Source organism: Saccoglossus kowalevskii, chromosome 9 (assembly GCF_978046115.1).
Source record: "Saccoglossus kowalevskii chromosome 9, keSacKowa6.1, whole genome shotgun sequence".
NCBI lineage: Eukaryota > Metazoa > Hemichordata > Enteropneusta > Harrimaniidae > Saccoglossus > Saccoglossus kowalevskii.
The window spans coordinates 22,078,370-22,098,462 of NC_140649.1; the positions used below are offsets into that span (position 1 = coordinate 22,078,370).

The window sequence follows — 20,093 nt, forward strand, 5'->3', positions numbered from 1 at the left end:
TAGACCTCTCTCAGATTTGTTCATTTCATGATCATATCTTCAATTCTCTAATTTTGGTGAATATTTTTGTCATTTTTGGTAAAAAGTGATATTTTCGACTTCTTGTTAAAAACCGCAAGTCCAATTGCTTTGATATTACATATATAGATCCTACATGTGGACCTCTCACAGATTTGTTCATTTTGTAATAATATCTTTAATTCTCTAATTTTGGTGAAAATTTTTGCTAAAAAGTGATATTTTCGACTTCATGTTAAAAACCACAAGTCCAATTGCTTTGATATTACATATATAGGTACTACATGTGGACCACTCTCAAAATTGGTAATTTCATGATGTTACCTTCAATTCTCTAATTTTGATGAATATTTTTATCATTTTTGGTAAAAAGTGATATTTTCGACTTTTTGTTAAAAACCACAATCATTTATGGTGAAAAATTATATTTTTGAATTCTTGTTGAAAACAGAAAGTCCCATTGGATTGATACTATGCATATTGTTCATTTTCAAATGATATCTTCTGTTCTTTAATTGAAATGTGCATTGCTAACAGCGGAGCTATCTCAGCCGAGAGGCTGCTTGTTGTGATATGGCAAGAACATTGTGAAAACACTAATAACTATGACAAATTGTTAATATCTGAGTGTACAGAACATTATCAACTTTCTTTTGGGGAAATCACTCCACAAAAACAACAGAGCTATTTTAAACGTCAGGCCGCTCGTAATTAATGTTTTTTGTAAAAGATATTTTTGACTTCTTCATGAAAAGCAAACATTTTTGTATTTTTGTGTGTGTTTTGTCTGTCATGTGTCGAAACAGCAGAGTTAATTTGACTGCCAGGTCGCTTGTTGACTGAACCATTGAATGTAATGCTGTCAAATTTTCACATATATAATTTTATATATTTTAATGAAAACCAAAGAGGACAATTGTTAATCCTCTCAAAAGGTTGATGCAATATGACATTTTTGTAGAAGCATCACTGCCAGATGTGCTATGGATATCACAAATAAAAACTAAAAACTTGTAATGTGACTTTTCGTATTATTATATTACATGTGTAATTTACAAAATAACATGAATGAGTTGTTAATTCTTAAATATATTATCAAATTAGCATATAATTTTGAATATGGTTTGAGTTTGCATTCTTATTACATAACAATTATTGAAATTGGCAACCAATTTAGAAAAATGATACATCAACTTTTCAATTTTCCATTTTGATTGGTTTCTTGTTAGGTTTCAGTAATTTGAATTAGTTCTTATAGATTCATTGACATGCTTACAAACAATACCGTTTTACAAATTATATCTTGTCACATGATAGTTTGTATTATCATTGACTTAGAAATGCATAATTTCTTACTCTGGAATTTCCATTAGGTATAAGTACCGCTTTTATAAAAAAAAGAATTACTCAAGTCAGTCACATAAACTGTCCGCCATATTAGATTAACAAGCAACGGCTTAATAATCCATTTATTGAACCACCATCATTCAGCTCCTGCACAATATAACCATACACATCACGTTTTGGGGAAATAAAGTTCATAACTAGTGGTCAATACGAAATTAGATAAAAACCAGTTGAGAAAAAAACATATTGGCTTTATGTTTTTGTTTGTCTAGTTTCTGTCCTTATACAATCTTTAATATCAGGAAGATATTAATAACATGAAATATGTTATTGATATTGACTTATCGAATGTTTGTTTCACTTTTATGCAGATTGGCCATATGTCTTGATGACAATTGCAGTCATATTGTTCTTGGTTCTGCTAGGAGTTCTGATAAAACTATTTTGTATTTATGCAACAAAAAGGGACATTAATTACAAAGTTCCGAAGATTGAGCCTGTTTGGATGGAAGTTGTGGTAAGAATAAACATTTTTGTTTTCAAACTAAGCTGAGTATTTCATTTCAAATTGCAAAACTATGTGGGGTGTTATTTATATCTGTGATACCATTTTATGAAAGGGTGTGTGCTTATTCCTGGAGAAATTAACATATTCCAAAATCAATTCTAGATATCATTAATATCCACCACTCTAATTTAAATATAAGGTGAACATGACATCTCAAAAAATAGAATGAAATAGCCTGTTACTTTACCTAGATGATCATCAATTCATTACCAGATCATAATCCTGTATGATAATGTTAGTTTGATAATGATAGTTCTCAATGTACATGCGTCCATTGGGCGAGTTATTGCGACGTCACGGCGTAAAATATCATTTTTACGCCGATGACACACAGATTTATTTATCGGTTTCTGAAGATGATCAAATTCGCGCCCGGGTGATACTTCAGACATGTATTCAAGACGTTAGCGATTGGATGTCTTGTAATTTCCTACTTTTGAATGTGTCGAAAACTGAATTTGTGTGCATGTCGTCTCGGAGATTCTCACAAGACTCGTGTCCTTTGTCTAGTATCGCAATTGGTGAAGAATTGGTTAGTGCTTCGTCAAGTGCTAGAAACTTAGGTGTCTTGTTTGATTCGCAGCTATCTATGGAAACACACATTTCTACTATTTGTAGATCTGGATATTCCCATCTAAGAAATATTAATCGTATTCGTAAATCATTATCCCAATCTGATACTGAAAAGTTGGTACATGCATTCATATCTTCTCGCTTAGACAGCTGTAATTCATTATTGTCTGGTCTCCCTGTAACTAAGATAAAACCTCTTATTCGTGTACAAAATGCAGCAGCCCGCCTTGTCACTCGTGCTCGAAAATATGACCACATTACAGACATTTTTATTAAACTTCATTGGTTACCAGTTGTACAAAGAATCAATTTCAAATTACTTTTACTAGTGTATAAATCTTTGTATGGTTTTGCCCCAAATTATCTATGTGAATTAATCGAATTTTATGTACCTAGTCGTAGTTTAAGATCTGAATCAAAGTTTCTTATTAAAACTCGTCAGGTGTGTAGTAAAAAGTCCAAGGTGTTATACAAAGACCGTGCTTTTGAAAATTTAGGTCCTAAACTTTTTAATGAATTACCTCTGTCTGTTCGTTCTAGTCCTTCAGTAGACATTTTTAAATCCAGACTGAAAACGCACTTATTTAAATGTGCTTTTAATATTTGACTGATTGTTTATTGTATCAGCGCCTTTGATCTTCATATGTTGGAATTGTTGCGCTTAATTAAATAAAGTTATTATTATTAAAGTTATTATTATTATAGTTTTAATTTCCAGAAAGTAATATTTAATATAATCATCTGAGTGTTGAGAATTGAATATGCATATTGAAGATATCTAATGCAGATGGCCTTTAGCTTAGAGAATACTTGTAAGGATTCTACCTTCTCAGCCCCATGAAAATAAGTGTATACATGTACACACTGGGGTTACATTAAACTTAATCCAACAACATTACTCAATATGATGGTGATGATTGAATATAGATTGCATCCTTGTTGTGTGTACTTTTGAGTGAATTATGACGTGGCTTGTTCCAAACACACAGTTAGTCTTGGTGATTGGCTCAAACCAAGTAAATAATTTTCATGTATTTGTAGGATCTACCAAATCCTGAAGATGACTACAATGAGGGGGCGTATGATATACCCCGTGACGTGAGAAGTGAGAGCAAAATGAGTATGAACCACACTGCTAACTTCAAGTGGGAACCTGTCATCAAAACTTGCCCCGCTCCTGGTGATAGTAAGAGTAACGGCAAGTACTATGTTAAAACATGCCTCAGAGATGACAGTGGGCGACAATCCACGTCCAATCATCATGGGATAGGTTCAAATAGTAACGACAATGAAATGAGTGACCTGTCACATTTTTATGATGAATCTGATGAAGATTGTGAGGAAGAACTTGATAATCCGTTATTGTTAAGTATTATGGGAACACATGCAACTGCTTCATTGACAGATGCACCCCAGGAAAAAAATGACATGCCTTTGTCAGAACTTGTTTCAAATATACAGAGAGATAGTGTCTTATTTGATGATCATGGTAGTGCAGATGAACAGAGAGATAGTATTTTATTTGATGAGCATATTTTGGCAGATGAACAGGGAGATAGCGTTTTATTTGATGTGCATAGTAGTCCAGTGGAACAAAGAGATTTATTTAGCGTACTTAGTGGTGCAGATGAACAGAAAGATATTGATGTATATGATGATTGTAGTGATACTGAAGAACAGGGAGATATTGTTGCATGGATCGAGAAATCTCAAAATCTTGACTCTCCATCAGTTGATGGATAAATTGCGTGTATAATTATATCATTTATACTGGGTAAACTCATCCAATCTGAAGGTTATTATTGTGTCAAGATTACATTATTCCATTTTATCGCGTAGGTGTGTCTATAAGGTAATCGACGTGAGTATTTACGAGTGGTCGGTACTTAGACAAGTCAGAATAATACGAAAACAGCGCGATAATGGAGTAATAAACTATATCATACAAGTTGTCGTGATTGGGTTGTTAACGTGATGATATTCCTCATGGAATATGTAGAGACCACGGACTGACTAAGAATTGATAATCATGTTACTAAAACATTTATGAGCGCAATTCTAAATTATACGAGGCTAAACTGATAATAATGAGTGTAAACGGAGCGGCGATCTTTTATGAAAATTATACATAAGTCGTTCCCGGAAAGGAGCTTATGAACGTCGATGTTTGTGTTCATAAGCTGTCGAATTGGATATCGATTGCCAACATTATTGGGTGTATTATAAATTCGTATTGTGCATAAGTCTGTTAGTGTAGAGTAATTTATGTTTCATATATAGACAGCCTCGTTGATATGCAGTGATACACAATGTGAGCTATGGTGAATTTATAAATTTCAGAGCTACTACTAAACTATACGTAACAAACAATGTAATAAAAAGTAACAAACAATGCTGTTTTTTTATCTTTGAAAGTTGATATGTAAGTTATTCAAGAACAAAATGGCCGTCATATTTTAGAGCTACTACTAAACTATTCGTAGTAATAAATGTATACCATTTACTGATATTTGCTATTAAAATGTAAATCTACCACTTGATTCTCTGTGTTTACTATCCGTAAAATACCATGGTCGTCACACATTTCATATTTTGTGTGAATAAATTGTATTTGATATACATCCTATGGAACCTATATGGAACACGACGTGGTGGCCGGGGTGCTTATTTTAAAATGATATGACTGCATTTAAAATAGTACCTACTGAAATAGTATGCATAACTCTCAGATTTTGAGATTGTGGACAGGATGTGTGGTCTTGTAATGGTTGCTAGTACAAATAACATTTATCTGTCAGACCAGTAGTTTTTAATAATATTACTGCATAACAGATGCTACAAACATAAACAGCGCCACTGTTGTAGTAAACAATGCTGTTTTTTATCATTGAAAGTTGATATAGAGGGTATTCAAGAACAAAATGGCCGTCATATAATGACAGTATTGTTCAACTTAATGTGCACAAGTGAATATCCCGACAAATTGCTCTCTTTCAACAGCTACTGTATTGTTTATTACGGGGGTCCAGTGCGGTATGTATGTAGATATGCCCAGGCACGTTATAACTCAGTAGGTAAAATAGACACAGGCTTGATACAAATGTTTCCTATGTCAACCACACAACACAACAACCTTTTAGGGTCAAAATATCAGGGTCACTGCATGTGTTTAATGTAACTACACAGAAAAAATAGGCAGTGCTGTTGGTATTTGTATTTTTGTTGTAAACGTGATATCATTCATTATCACATCTCCATAGTGAAAAATGCCAAGATATACTGGTTTTCACTCTGCTGTTAAAGTCTGTGTCACACGCCAAAACTAATTGCATTAATCACTTTATATCAAACAACATAATTCCATATGCTTATGGTCTTTAACATTAAGTACACAACGGGGACTGTGCATTGCAAAATGTGTGTTGAATGAATGAATCATCAAGTTGTTCTATTTATATTTCTAATGTATTATCAATTGTTTTATTCGGATCCCTTACACAAAAACAAGTACGAAAACGGGGACTATTAATTTGGGTTCGTTCCGTCCGTCCGTTCGTACGTACGTCCGGAGCTTTATCTCGGACACCTATTGACGAATTTCATTCAGATTTTGCATGAAGACAATACATAATGTCTTACATGTGCGCGTCAAGTTACTTTATGGTCGGAGAAAAAGTGACCGACTGGCGGCCATTTTGGATGTAAAATTTGCTATTTCTGATACCTAAACGTGTCCGCAGCAGTTTTTCGGAGATGACTGGACCGATTTGGATCAAAATTGGTATGATGATCATACATATTTGGTTATAGGTGTACGTCATACTTTTTCCGTAATTCAAAAAAATTTCGCCGACTGGCGGCCATTTTGTTTTTCATGCTACCCATGAAACTTTCTTATGAAAGCCATGAACGTTTCTGTTTAAATTTATACCACGAGATACAACTACACCGTCATTATTTTCGTGATTCGGTTCAATATGGCTGATTGACGGCTAAATTTCATGTATCAGTGCTAAATCGTCATTTTTACATGTCCGGAGCTGTTTCTCAGAGATGACTAGGCCGATTTGAGTCAAAGTTGGTATGATGATCATACATATTGGGTTATAGGTGCACTTCATATTTTTTTTTTGTGATTCGAACAAATATGACTGACTGGCGGCCACTTTGTTTTTCATGGTGCCCATGCTACTTTCTCTTGAATACTATGAAGGTTTCTCTTTAAATTGTGTACAAAGATAGTATACCAAGGGATACATGCGCACCAACATTATTTTTGTGAGTCGATTCAATATGGCCGGCCAATGCCCAATTTTCATGTAAAAGTGCTAAATCGTAATTTTTACATGTCCGGAGCTGTTTCTCAGAGATGGCTAGGCCGATTTGGGTCAAAGTTGGTATGATGATCATACATATTTGGTTGTAGTTGCATGTCATATTTTTTCTGTGATTCAATCTAATATGGCTGACTGGTGGCCATTTTGTTTTTCATGATACCCATACTTTCCCATGATTTTTTTTTACAAATCCATCTCCCATTTATGGTTTCAATCCAATCTCAATGACTTCATCAGCATCAAATTGATATGTCAGATCACAAAATTTTGGACGTGGACTGTGTCATGACAATGACTTGTTTAACTTAAATTTAATTTTGTGTTTGCAAAATATATTATGTTTGAAATGCCTGTTAATAAATTGTTTCTTATTTATATATATATATTGGTTATTCTCCATAATAACACGCTTTGAACACTAAGACCACGTGACAAAGACCGTGTCAATCCGGTCACGCTGTGTGTTTTCCATAGCTAACACTGTCTGAAACTTTAGAGTGTTAGTAATATGTACACGTAGGTACGACGGTGACATTCTTTTGACATGAAATCAAGCTGTCACACGACTGAGTTAGCTACTATTGTTTAACACAGAAAGTATATAAAAGGCTTGCATATTTACAATACATCTCGGCGAAAACTGCACAATAAATAGGAGCGCTAATGATTGGTTCGGGGACGAGGTTAAACAGCCTTGGCATAAGCTCATAATCATTGTTATGACTCGTCGAGTATTGGTTCCAGCTCTGACTGGTTTCAATGAGGTGACGCTAAACATGGTAGTCATATATAATGGTGTATATTAACTCCCTTATAGGATTTACAGTGTTTCTACTGGTGTGTAAAACACGAGGTGGGTACCAGCGACTAATATATATATATATATACGTATAGGGTAGATGTAGTTTAAAATATTATATCGATATATGGAGTTGTCGCCGTGTCTCACTCATTCCTGTGTTGCGCTTCTCGCCTGTCGGCAGTAACCAACGATAACATAGCTGTGATGAGTTATCAATTATTTTCATTTGGTAATTATAAATACCGGTATATAGCGTTCTTATTTGTTGTCAACTTCGCAACAAAGCACATACACTCACATATAGAGTAATACGTCCAATGCTGAGGCGCGTGACTACTTGAGAAATAACATTTGGATGTCATGGGTAGATTCAGTATGGAATCAGATATGGCTTCAAGTAAATACGACTAGTATTATATATGACCTTGAACTTGGAGGCACCTGGTTGTGGTTAACGACCTTACATTGTATTGAGTGTATGGAGTTTCAAAGGTATCATAACAAGTTGATTGTTGTAGAACAACCATTGCAAAGTAAGGGTAAGGTAAGGTATAGGAGGGGGAAGTTTTTGTCCGCGGCGTCTGTCGTCGGTTATGTTAGCTCTGGCTTGTTAGTGCAATAAGTCAAACAATATTTATTCAATTGTTTTCATTTTACTATATAAATACTTGGCCAAGTTCAAAGTTTGTGTGTCTAGCTCTTATATTTTTTCAGATATTGGTAAAAAAAAAGTAGCTTAAAATGTACATTGGATCTACATGGGATCAGCGTAAACTGAGAGACCTGGGTTCATTTTTTCCCCTTTTTTTCTGTTATTTAACTGTTTGTAAATAATCCTTTTGTATAAGCAACTGATTCTTCCTTTTTTTTTGGCATGTTTTGCTTTTTTTAAGAAATTTAGATCAGGACTCTCTATTCAAAGTAGTGCATGGTAGCTTGCAAACCTTTTTACCAAACGCTTCAGCGTGGTATTAAGATTTTGTTTTCAGGCTTGGGTGGTACCAAGGTGGAAAATGGTTGCACATATGGGGGGTAATTCCTGGAATTGCAATAGAGAGGGTTCAGGCCGAAATACATATATATATTGTTTCCATGTTTCGTCTGATATTTCTGTGGTATTCTGCTGCTGTAAATAATGCAAGATTTGTTCCGAAATTCAGTGTGTTGTGTGCACTCCAGGGTTATTCGTTTTTTGCTCAAAACACCCCTATTTATTAATGGCAGAGTCGAATAGTTTCACTCCCACTGGGAAATCTGCATTGTTACTTGAATGAGAGCTAACTAAACACATTTTCCAGACCGGCGAAAGTGTATGCAACAGCCAATTTTAACAGCCTGTCACGTGATTTTAGTCTGAATGTCAATCTCAAAAGAGGCTAATCCATTTACGCAGGTATAACTGGGAATAGAATATGTGAGGGATTGTATCAACAGAGATGTGTATAATGAAAAGTAACATCTATACTTCTTTTGCATCGCTGAGCATTTCTGTTTTAGTATACTGGTTTGAAAATGTTGAATTTGCATGATTTGCAATGTGTTTTTTTACTGAAACTCCCCTATTGATCGAATCCCGGGTTTGAAAGAGAACGGCACACCACGTGATTCGTTTGAATACAATGGTGAAGGCACGCAAGCATGACTTACGTTGTCAGCAGTAGTCGCTGAGCTTCACGCTACAACTTCACGTGTGATGTTGCTTGTTAGCCGTGGATTGAATTAATCTTGATTACCGGTTAAAATGTTGCTTATTTGGCGTTGGTGATCTTTATTTGGAACTGGGTAATGTCGCCAGCAGAAACCTCCTGGGATTTTGATGTTGATGGTTGCGCCTCCATGGCAATCGCTAAATTTTACTGCGGGTGGATCTTCCAAGAGCCCTTCGGGGTTTATAAAACTCATTCAACATACATAAAGTTCTCTCAATCGTAGTAGTCCATGTGATGTACACCTAATATGCCAAACATGTTGCTGAACGATTTTGCCAATGAAAACAAGCCGGTTGGCGATCCACTCCACTAAAAAAAAACTAGCAATATGTTTTCGGCTGTTGCCATGGTAGGACATGAACGTGAAGATAACGTCGGTTTATAACTAAAACTGGGCACCGTATACAAAGTTCGCAAAAAAACATTCAGTCCTTAGAAGTCATTTTATTTTATTGCTAGGACGTATGCTGTTGTTAGGGATTGGGCAGTTACTTCGGCCTGGGGGTGGATCAGTAGGGGGGTTACCCTGTTTTTGATTTTGCGAATGGGGGGGGGGTCACCCTGTTTTCCACAATTCACACACGCGCTTATGTATATATTTTAAATTTTATTTCAGAACAATAGATTAAAAAGTTAATCGTACAAATGTGTTCTTAATAATAACTATTACCCATATTGCCTATAAATTTGTTGATGCAAAAAATGTTATAGGCTAAATATTTTGGGGTTGAAGTTGACAAATAACTAACAGATTATGCAATGCGGCAGAGCCCCATGCAATTATACAGTTAAGTTTTGAACACATCCCAAGTCCATGTGATATCAGATTATTTTATTTAAAGTCTGAAGTCACCATTGTATAAGATATTTACTGGATTTATCCAATTGTAGCTGGAGACGGAAAAACACAGCAATTAGTACAAAGAGCAGTGACAGTTTTTGTTCAGCAAATCAAAAAAGTTAAATGGATTCATGTATATAAATAAATACATGTAGTTTTTTTGTTATTTTAACTTTTAAATATGCATATTTTGCTCTGTAAAATACCAAAATCCAACACAAATTTATACAAAAATCAAAGTGTCCTTTGTTTTCATAAGCACAGACTGTGCTTCAGGTGTAAAGCTTTCCTGGTCTATAAGATATGAAAGATATACTAAATCCAAATTAGTTTTCGATCCGCCTAGATTCAAATCCTCTTTTCCTATCTTATAAGGGCGTTTATCAAGTGAGTACTCCACAGCTTTGTTTTTATTTACTATCTTTAGCAGCATAGATTTCCCTACTTCCTGCAGCTTTTTCTGTAGTCGCTTTTTGGCTTTATGCTTCCCCTCCCCTCCTAAGGTGACTGGTCTATTAAATGCAAACACTAAAAATTACGGCAAACCACGATATTTTCAATGCACATCATACATTTTGTAATCATGTCAGAGCCAAAACTGTTAATGTTTCTTTGTTTTTCGGGGGGGGGGTCAGCATGTTTTAAAATATAATGTTAGGGGGTCGCCCACTTTTTTGTTGTTGATAGGGGTGGGTCAACTGAGATTTACAGCTGACAAAATGGAATCTGCCGACCCCAACCCCAGGCCAGAGTAACTGAACAATCCCTTAAATTTATTATTTCCAACCGATAGTATTTTTTAGATTGCAGGCAGCATTTACAGTTCATTCAAAGTTCAAAGTTGCGTCGGGATTACGTTGATACAGTGTAACAATGTCGGCGTCGGTGATCTCTTACCGGTGTGCAACGTAGCCAAAATAAAAGGCATGAATACAAGACTAGTGGGAGGTAATAAATTTGGGGTCGAAAGTATTCAAAAAACAGTTTTTGGCTGTTGCCATGGTAGCTGTGGACCAGGATTGTTTTGCCAATTAGTGACGGTACGACCTGCCTGTCAATTATAAACAAAATTAGCCAAGCCAAAAAAAATCTCAGTAAATTGTTGCCCACACTCAAGCGGATTAGAATGAGCTACGTCCATGCTTTTTAATCATAGAAATGTAGGGAGTGATAGATTTGACGTGAAGGTATTAAAACATTCAGTTGTTGGCTGTTTCCATGGAAACGGTGGTCAGAATTTGTTTTCAGATTTTACCAATCGTAACTTTGTGCCCACACTCAAGCTGAGCAAAATGAGCTATGTCTGAGGTGTTGCATCCAAAATTTGTAGGAGATACATTTCCTGATAACTAGGGTGATGGTGTGACCTACCTGCTAAGTTTGAGCGAAATCGGCCAAGCCAAACAAATCACAGAAGAATTAATACGTGAAAACACTAGAAATCACACACACACACATATACACAAAATTAAAGTGATTTTAAGGGCAATCCAAGTGGAGCGAATCGCCAATACCATGTTCATTTGCATATTGACCGTGAAAATACCAAAAACATCATTGCATGGGTGATATGCAAATTAGTTTTAGTCAAAATAAGTTACTGCTTAAAAGTACCATTACTGTTGTTCAAATTTCATTTCACTCGGCAAATATATTCATGTACCCAAACGTAAAGTATCGTACTTCTAAATATTGTTTATTTCTGTTGTGTTTCGAAAAACGCTACTCTTGAACGGACTACTTTATTCGCTCTCAGACCTCATTTGCATATGGGGTGTGGAAGTACCGATTTTGATTTCAGGGACGAATCAAAATAAACTGCAGTATATTTGTAATAATGTGGAATACTTCCTTTCACTGTGAACATTTTTCCGCTAAAATAAATTCCAGTGAAAATGCCATTTCCCTCATACTCTATTGAGACTTGACACAGCACAGTAAAAATTTGATTCACACCGTATGCTTGAAAACTTTTCATCGAAAATAAATTAAGTGAAATTCTGTGTGATTTCATGAGAGTTGAAAATGAAAAAAATATATGACACCCAACCCTACCACTCCATACACAATGTAACCACACCTCAAAAACATCCTTTCACCAGTGTATTCTATTTGAATTCAGGAGAAATTTAAATAAACAAATTATATGACAACGAACTTAATTATAATTTCAACCTCTAGTTCAGCACTGATTAAATAAACTACCTCGTCTTTATGCCAACTTGAAGTTATTCAATGCCTACACCAGTGACTTCAAAATCTATGTTTCAATTCCAGGAATTTCACTTGCTATTAATTGTATGGGAGTGCCAGTCTTTCATGAATTTCTATTGTCATGTCAATTTCTTGTGATTACTCGGAAAATGAAGCTGTAACCACAGACCACAGTGCTGCAACTAAATCCTGGTATAAGCACCGGTTAGGCAGTCTTGAACTATGCATGTGAAGCCAGCTGAGAGGTATATCCAATCCTATAGATTTCTCATTGTTTGGTAACTATTTGCTGCAAATGCAACAAAAATCAATATAAAAATATTACCCACACAGCATTCTACAGGTTACTTGTTATTTATATATTCTGATTTAATAAAATACTTGACTAAGTTCAAAGTGTGTGTGTCTAGCTCAAATATGTTTTGAGATATTGATATTGATTAGTTACACAAGGGATCCAGCAAACCTGAGTTCAAGGCCAGGACCCTGTCTCATTTTTCCCCTTATTGTTTCTGTTTTTCACTGTTTGTATTCAATTCATTTGTACAAGCAACTGCATAGTAGCTTGCAAACCTGGGGAAATATTTGAACTATTTTTGTTTACACTATATGTAAATTCTTAAAAAATATTTGGCCAAGTTCAAAGTTGTTGTGTCCAGATTCTAAATATTTGGAGACATCTGTGGAAATGCATAAATGTAGCTTAACATGTACAAGTCTATATTAGTTTAACATAGGAACAACCTGGCAGCTCTTCAACTCTCTGCTCTGCAATTTTCCTATACTTATTTTCATTTTAATGCTTTGCATAAATTAATTTCTGTATTTGACCTGCAACTTGTAAATGTCAAAAATTCATTTGTGTGAAACTGTATTGTGAAGTTCAGTGGATAAGTCAAGGTTGAAACTTAACTCTGGATCCTAAAAATAAATTGGGACTGAGTGAAACATCTATAAAACCCCTCTGTTCCTAGCAAAGTTTCAAAATCACTCACACACATGGCTATATGGGCTTTTATTTTTCTAGAGACTTGCCTTCACATTCATACATAGTAATGATCAAACCTTTTCAGGCAGAGATACTTTGGTTGACATTTGAGAGACTTCCATTTCGACCTATTTCGTGTTATAATGAGTCCACATGTGTATGGACATTGGTGGGCCATGCTTTAAGTGGCTGCAATGTATTTCTTTTGGTCTGCTCAATCTGAACTTTGTGTTTTGTGTAGTTATTTTGTTGCAGGTATTTTGACTGGGTACTGTGTAACAAGAAGTGGATTCATTATTCATTTAATTTGTTACTACAGTAAGTCAATCTATTACCCAAGATAATAAGTTAATTTCTAACTGAGTACAACAAGTTAATTCATTACTCAAAATAAGAAGCCAATTTGTTAGTCAGTACAATAAAGTTGATCTGTTACTAAAGTTACGAGATTAGTCAATTTGTTACTCAGTAAAAAAAGTCGATTTGTGTTACTTAAGTTCATCATCACTATAGTTTTGTTTATCTTGCATACTTCCCAGAATTCGTAGTAAATGTAACCATCTAGTTTCAGTAGCTGAGAAAGAACAAAAATATGTTGGAATGCCCCAAAATTAAACAGATCTACCCCTACCAATCCCAACTACCCCAACACTTCCCATTGACTTCCACCTCCCAAACCAGGTCTGAATCTCATAAGGGCAAATTCAACAGTATAAGCCATCAACAGTACAATCCCATCTTCATAAATGATACACCCCTGTTGGTTATTATGTTGAATTTTTGGAAACCTCCACATTATTCAACTACACCCCGGCCTTCAAAACGCCCTTCAGCTAGCATATATTTTAAACTGTATGCTTCAAACACCAGCATGGTTATTAGCAACGTGAGTCATCTTGCATGTCATCCACCCAAAATGCTCAACACTTCAAAGTTCACATATTACAAAAGGTGTAGTGATTACATTTGTACCTAAAGGGCATGGTGGTTATAGTTCCGCTATGTTTTACGTCTGAAACTATGTAACTGCTGTATTCGTATCACATGTGTATATAAGGTATATATTTTTACAGCTTTCATTCCAAACCAAAATGCCGTTCGTTTCACGGCTCTGGGTGATTGGGGTGGCAAGGCAACACATCCATATACCACTGTGGTAGAAGTAGCCGTTGCCAAGGCAATGGGCAATGTAGCTGATATGTACCAATCACAGTTCACGCTGGCGCTCGGTGATAACTTTTATGAGGACGGTGTTCTGAGTGTGGATGACCCAAGATTCCAGGTATGATTCAAACGTTGGATTTCTCTAAATTTAAAACTTCAATATTCTGCTTTTTTGATAGATATAATAATAAAACTATTTATTATTTTGCGTCACTAGTTTGTGTTCTTGGCAAATGAGCTTAATGCGTGAATCCCGGGAAGATAAAAAATCGTCACTACTTGACGTCAGCATGATACCGATTTCTTAGTTGTTTACACAATAGGAAATAAACATGTAAACAAATCGCAGCTTATGCTACGTTCACGTTACGGGCCACTTTTAATCATTCATGTTTGGAGAGAGATTACAACAGTTCCGTTCACGTCAGTCGAGACCCACATCGGAGACCTACTCGGCTCGTGCCGAAATCACGCCCTCATCGGTCGATCTGTTAGTTGACCCAACATGGAAAACGATACGCATATATAATGATAATAATAATTGCTATATTAAAATTATATCCATTTGTTGTTATGGTATTCATTGTGCACTTGAACGGAAAAGAAGGTTTGAAAATCAATTATTTGTTCACGTCGATGTAGCATTGCAAGAAAATATCGGTACATAAGTATAGCATCTATCGGGACCGAGATCGCGAGATCGATTTCTTTTTATGCACGTGCCGACTCGGTCCCGACCGTTCACACACAAGTGCTGAGATCTCTAGCGTGAACGCCGCTATATGAGTGTAAAGTAAATTATGTCTCCATACTTTTTTTTTAATCCTCAGGAAACATTCGAGAATGTGTTCACAGCAAAATCACTATACAATCCTTGGTATGTGGTGGCTGGTAACCATGACTACAACGGCAACGTTCAGGCCCAAGTTGAATATACCAACCGATCAAAAAGATGGTAAGACATTAATTTTTTGTTTAATCATTTTTGTTTCATATATTCAAGTTAATATGTTTCGCTGGTGTTTTTGTCTAGTATTTTATTTTCCACCAGTGACCCTTTACAATTGTAGTCACGTAACGCATTTCCATAATCATGGTGAAATAGTGTTATGGTGAAGCCAGCTGTAGGCATTTCCGTCAGGAGATGACGCTAGTCCGTGAAATATTGTTGTGCAGGAATCGTACCCACTCGAGTAACAGGTTCTTGTTCATACCCACGGGAGATATGTAGTAATTCTTTGTTTTGTATCACTTTGAGAAAATGTAAAATTGGAGAACATTCTTAAATTATAATTAACAACTGGAAATAACGTTTAACATTTATATCCGAGCTCTAGACGGTATTTATTCCCGGTGAAAACAAATAATTCAGTGACGTGCGCTTGTCGTAAACAACGCCCGCTCTGTCGAAGGTAACATACGCTTTTTTGCCTCAAGTGTTCGCTGATTTACGGCGTCCTTTGCGAATGTAAAGTAGGACGCACCTAGTTAACTAGTAATCGTCATATTCCTGCTATGGATTCACGTTACTAAGTTACGTAATTTGAAAACACACCATGTTCCATTCTAGTTAAACCAGTCTGTAATACTATTACTGCAATAACACCATGCCCATTTAGTCTGCCTGCTTATACTTCATATTTAGTCTGGTTTTGGCATGATTCGCTATTTTGTATAAAGTGTCAAGAAGAGAAACAGTTTTATATTCACGCAACTTTTAAGAGTAAAAACAAAACCTTGGAATTAAATATAGAATGACCACTAGCGTAACAGCTGACGTCAGTTAACCAAGGAAAATAACAAAGCATGAAAACGTGATAAACCAATCAAAATTCCGGATCATTTACTAGTTACCGACCAAAAACTACCATTCGCAAGAATGTACATATGTACGATGGACGCCCTCGTCGACGAACTTTACGTGAACTGCTAATACAAATCATATGGAAATGTCCGATTTGATTAGGGTAGTGCGTGACAACATTGCAGATGTTGGCTCTGAGAACGAAATGTAACCAGTACGAAACAGTGATCAAGAATACAGATAAATAAATAAATTTAGGAACGAAAGAACAAATATATGAGTGAGTGAGGCTATAACGCGACCTTAAAAGCAAGCATATCTAAGACAATTATCATGACCATACCCAATCACTAGACAAAACAAATCGCATGTAAGCAAACTTGTATTGCATACGTACAAAAAATACAAAAATTGAACACTTCACATAAAATGCTGAACATTTTTTTTTCTTACCAGGGAGTTTCCATCCTACTACTACAATAAACGATACAATATCCCAGGATCCAATGCTACCATACTATTTGTTATGATCGATACCATCATCCTTTGCGGCAATACGCAAGATGACATTCCCGGAGCAGAACTTTCTGGTCCCGATGATCCAGTGAGGGCGGAAGAGCAGTGGCAGTGGATTGAAGCGACATTAAAAAAATCTACAGAGTAAAGTGCATATGTTTATATTTTTACAATGAATATTTGAAATGGGCAAGTTTTTCAAAATTTCTGTATTCATCAAACAGTGAAAAAAAGGCTATTCTTAATATTTGGACATCGAAAAGTGACTTTCTTTTTACCCTTTAGATGAGGTGTAAGGTGGTTTGACTTTATCAATGTGCCCTCGTTGATAAATTCAAACGCAAACTGAGTCTGTTGTGGCGAGAGCGCAGTTACGACTCATGCCAATGATTCTCGGCCATGCTCAGCAAGACATACGTAACCTTCGTGGATGTCGATATCAATATACATATCTCTGTTACAGTGATTACGTCATCGTAGCCGGACACTTTCCTGTATGGTCGATTGCTGAACACGGACCTACTCCATTACTTGTAAACAGACTCAAGCCTATGTTGGAAAAATATCGGACGACGGCATATTTTTCTGGGCACGACCACAATCTCCAGGTACCTAAAGTTTTACGAGTTTTGAATACTACTTTTCATTTACCTACAGTTGCATATTGTCGTTGCATTATCGAGATCAGAACATATAATATTCGCGTACAAATATTCTTTTATTTTCCAGTATTTGAAAGAAGACAATTCGACGGTTGAATATTTCGTGATTGGCTCGGCACATGTTGTAGACCCCTCAATTGAACATAAAAACAGTGTGCCACCTGGCTCCCTAAAATTTCACTATGCAGACACCAATAGTCTTGGTGGATTCGCCTACATCGAGGTATCATCTACCAATGCTACGTTCACGTTTGTCGATGCCATGTCAGCAAAAGACATTTACCAGAGAGTGTTGTATCCACGCACAAAATAATTCAACAAGTTATTCAACACTGTACATGTCGCAGAAGGAATTCGTATATACATTTTATTACATATATGTACTGCAGTTTATTTTGATTCGTCCCTGAAATCAAAATCGGTATTTCTACACCCCATATGCAAATGAGGTCTGAGAGCAAACAAAGTAGACCCTTCAAGAATACCGTTTTTTCGAAACATAGCAAAATAAACAATATGAAATGAAATTTGAACAACGGTAATGGTACTTTTAAATAAAACTTATTTTAAATAAAACTTATTTTAAATAAAACTACTAGTAATTTGCATATTACGAATGCAATAATGTTGTCGATATTTTCACGGTCGATATGCAAAAGAACATGGTATTTCTATTGGCAATCGAACTATTTTTATTTTGTAAAAAAACTTTGGTCAGTTATTTTTATTATGTTCCATGTACCATCGCTAATGGAATATAGTTCCGAAATCAACCTATGGGCACAAATAAGCTGACTATGATCATGAAGTCAATGTCGAAAGCAGCGGACCTAACTGGCAAACTGAGTAACCACAGCGCACGTAAAACCTGCGTTTATATTTTAAAATAAATTATTGTAATGAGGATCTTTATTAACTGATACATGTAAATACAAAACATTAAATTATTTACAATATTTCAGCGACTTCCCTCCTAAGTTTCACCGCATTTCAGGTGCATCATTTTGGGTAATTCAAGAAATTAATTTAAAGTTGGTGGGGGTGTAGTAGTAGTGTGGGATATAGATAAATCTAATATGATTATAAAAGTTACAATCTATTAAAAATGGAACTCACTTTCAATATAATTCATATTGTCTCTTTCTATATGACTTCTGTTTTTTTCAATACTTTCACAATGTAATTAACATTATAGCCGAGCTAGTGATTGAATACGGGTTCGAATATGAACAGAAAACAAGTATATTTCTGGTTCTATGGTAGTTTAAATTTACAGTAAGTATCTAACTTGTGTAATGTTAGCCCGCCATACCAAGGAAGGATACTTTTTAAATCGTTCCACAAATATATTGATAACGCATTAACATGCCCAACTTATGCATGCCAGACATCATTCATAGTACAAATAGAAAGTAAATTTTACATGTCACTGATCCAGGCGTGTTTTGTTCTGGTTTCCGAATTTTCGATATTGTATAGCATATTGTAACATTTCTTGGGGTTCCTTAAATCTGGGATGGAAATTAATTTTGCCCAATATTTAATGCAGCGTTTTGCGGAGTACAGATAGATCGTAGGATATCTCCCACATTTTCTCCTAGAATACTACTATTTGGTGATTTATTAAAAACACCAAGTAACATTCTACAGATAAGATATTGGACTCATTCCAGATGTTTACATTCTCTAAAATCCCAGACTTCCTCTCCATACGATAATATTGGTAGTATCACAGTATCAATGAAATCATTGTAGGTTAATTGGGATAGAGGGCGTAACAAATTCAGAGCTTTGAATGAACAGAAGAAAGATTTTTTCGCTTGCTGTGCCAATAATTTTGTCGCCGTTGACCAGTGGAGTCTACAGGAGAGCATAATTCCCAGATGTTTGTAGTATGGAACGGCGTGGACCTCCATCCTACCATAAACCCACTCTTCGGTTTTTGATAAATGTCCCCCACCCTTGAAAACATCAATTTTGGTCTTATCCAAGTTTACAGACGCACTGCAGCGCTCACAATACAATTCTAGTTTATCTAGTATTTTCTGGAGCCCGACAACTGAATCTAATCTAATACAATTGCAACGTCATCAGCAAATATAAGACAGAATAATTCGATTAAATCAGGAAATAACTGAACACCGTACTTCTTAAAATTATTCAGCTCATTACATAATTCATTAATAAGGGAAGACAATAGGAATGGACTTAACATACTACCCTGGCGAACATCCATAGGACACTGAAAGTATTCAGTATATCCGGTTAAAGTTTTAACACATGATTTTAAATTTGCATTGATATTATGTAATACCTTAAACATCTTTTCATTTACTCTTCATTTCAGTATGACATATCAAAGACGTTGTCTCTCTACAATTGCTTTCGGGAAATCCACGAAGGCGCAGTATAATTTTCTCCTGTTCTTGGTTATATATTTTTGGACAATTGCCTGAAGGATAAATATGTTGTCGAATGTCGAGTATCCATAGGAAACTCAGTCTGTTGTTAAGTTATTTTCTCCAACGCATCTGGCCCTTTTTATATAAT

General features: G+C 35.5%; 2 protein-coding genes across 2 annotated transcripts in view; both read left to right on the forward strand.

The window, feature by feature from the left end:
* The window catches only part of LOC100371902 (netrin receptor DCC-like), a 36,530-nt gene extending 31,492 nt beyond the window's left edge, over nucleotides 1-5,038 (forward strand). Inside the window, exons 18-19 of the mRNA XM_085503304.1 lie at nucleotides 1,737-1,882; nucleotides 3,548-5,038. Of these exons, the coding sequence (XP_085359430.1) occupies nucleotides 1,737-1,882; nucleotides 3,548-4,249 (848 nt within the window). The 3' untranslated portion in view covers nucleotides 4,250-5,038. The remainder of the gene's footprint in view (nucleotides 1-1,736; nucleotides 1,883-3,547) is intronic.
* Nucleotides 5,039-7,595: 2,557 nt separating this feature from the next.
* Nucleotides 7,596-18,670, forward strand: LOC102809351 (tartrate-resistant acid phosphatase type 5-like). Its single transcript, XM_006811250.3, has 6 exons — nucleotides 7,596-7,696; nucleotides 14,471-14,679; nucleotides 15,392-15,516; nucleotides 16,822-17,025; nucleotides 17,345-17,489; nucleotides 17,611-18,670. Exons 1-6 carry the CDS (start codon nucleotides 7,636-7,638, stop codon nucleotides 17,854-17,856), a joined length of 990 nt encoding a protein of 329 aa, XP_006811313.1. The 5' UTR covers nucleotides 7,596-7,635; the 3' UTR covers nucleotides 17,857-18,670.
* Nucleotides 18,671-20,093: the final 1,423 nt, after the last annotated feature.

Bases quoted from the DNA above. Each gene is read 5' to 3' on its own strand.
- LOC102809351 (XM_006811250.3), top strand. From the start codon at position 7,636: ATGGTGTATATTAACTCCCTTATAGGATTTACAGTGTTTCTACTGGTG. The intron at 15,517-16,821 runs GTAAGACATTAA...TTTTCTTACCAG, and splicing joins ACCAACCGATCAAAAAGATG to GGAGTTTCCATCCTACTACT. The intron at 17,026-17,344 runs GTAAAGTGCATA...TCTCTGTTACAG, and splicing joins ACATTAAAAAAATCTACAGA to TGATTACGTCATCGTAGCCG.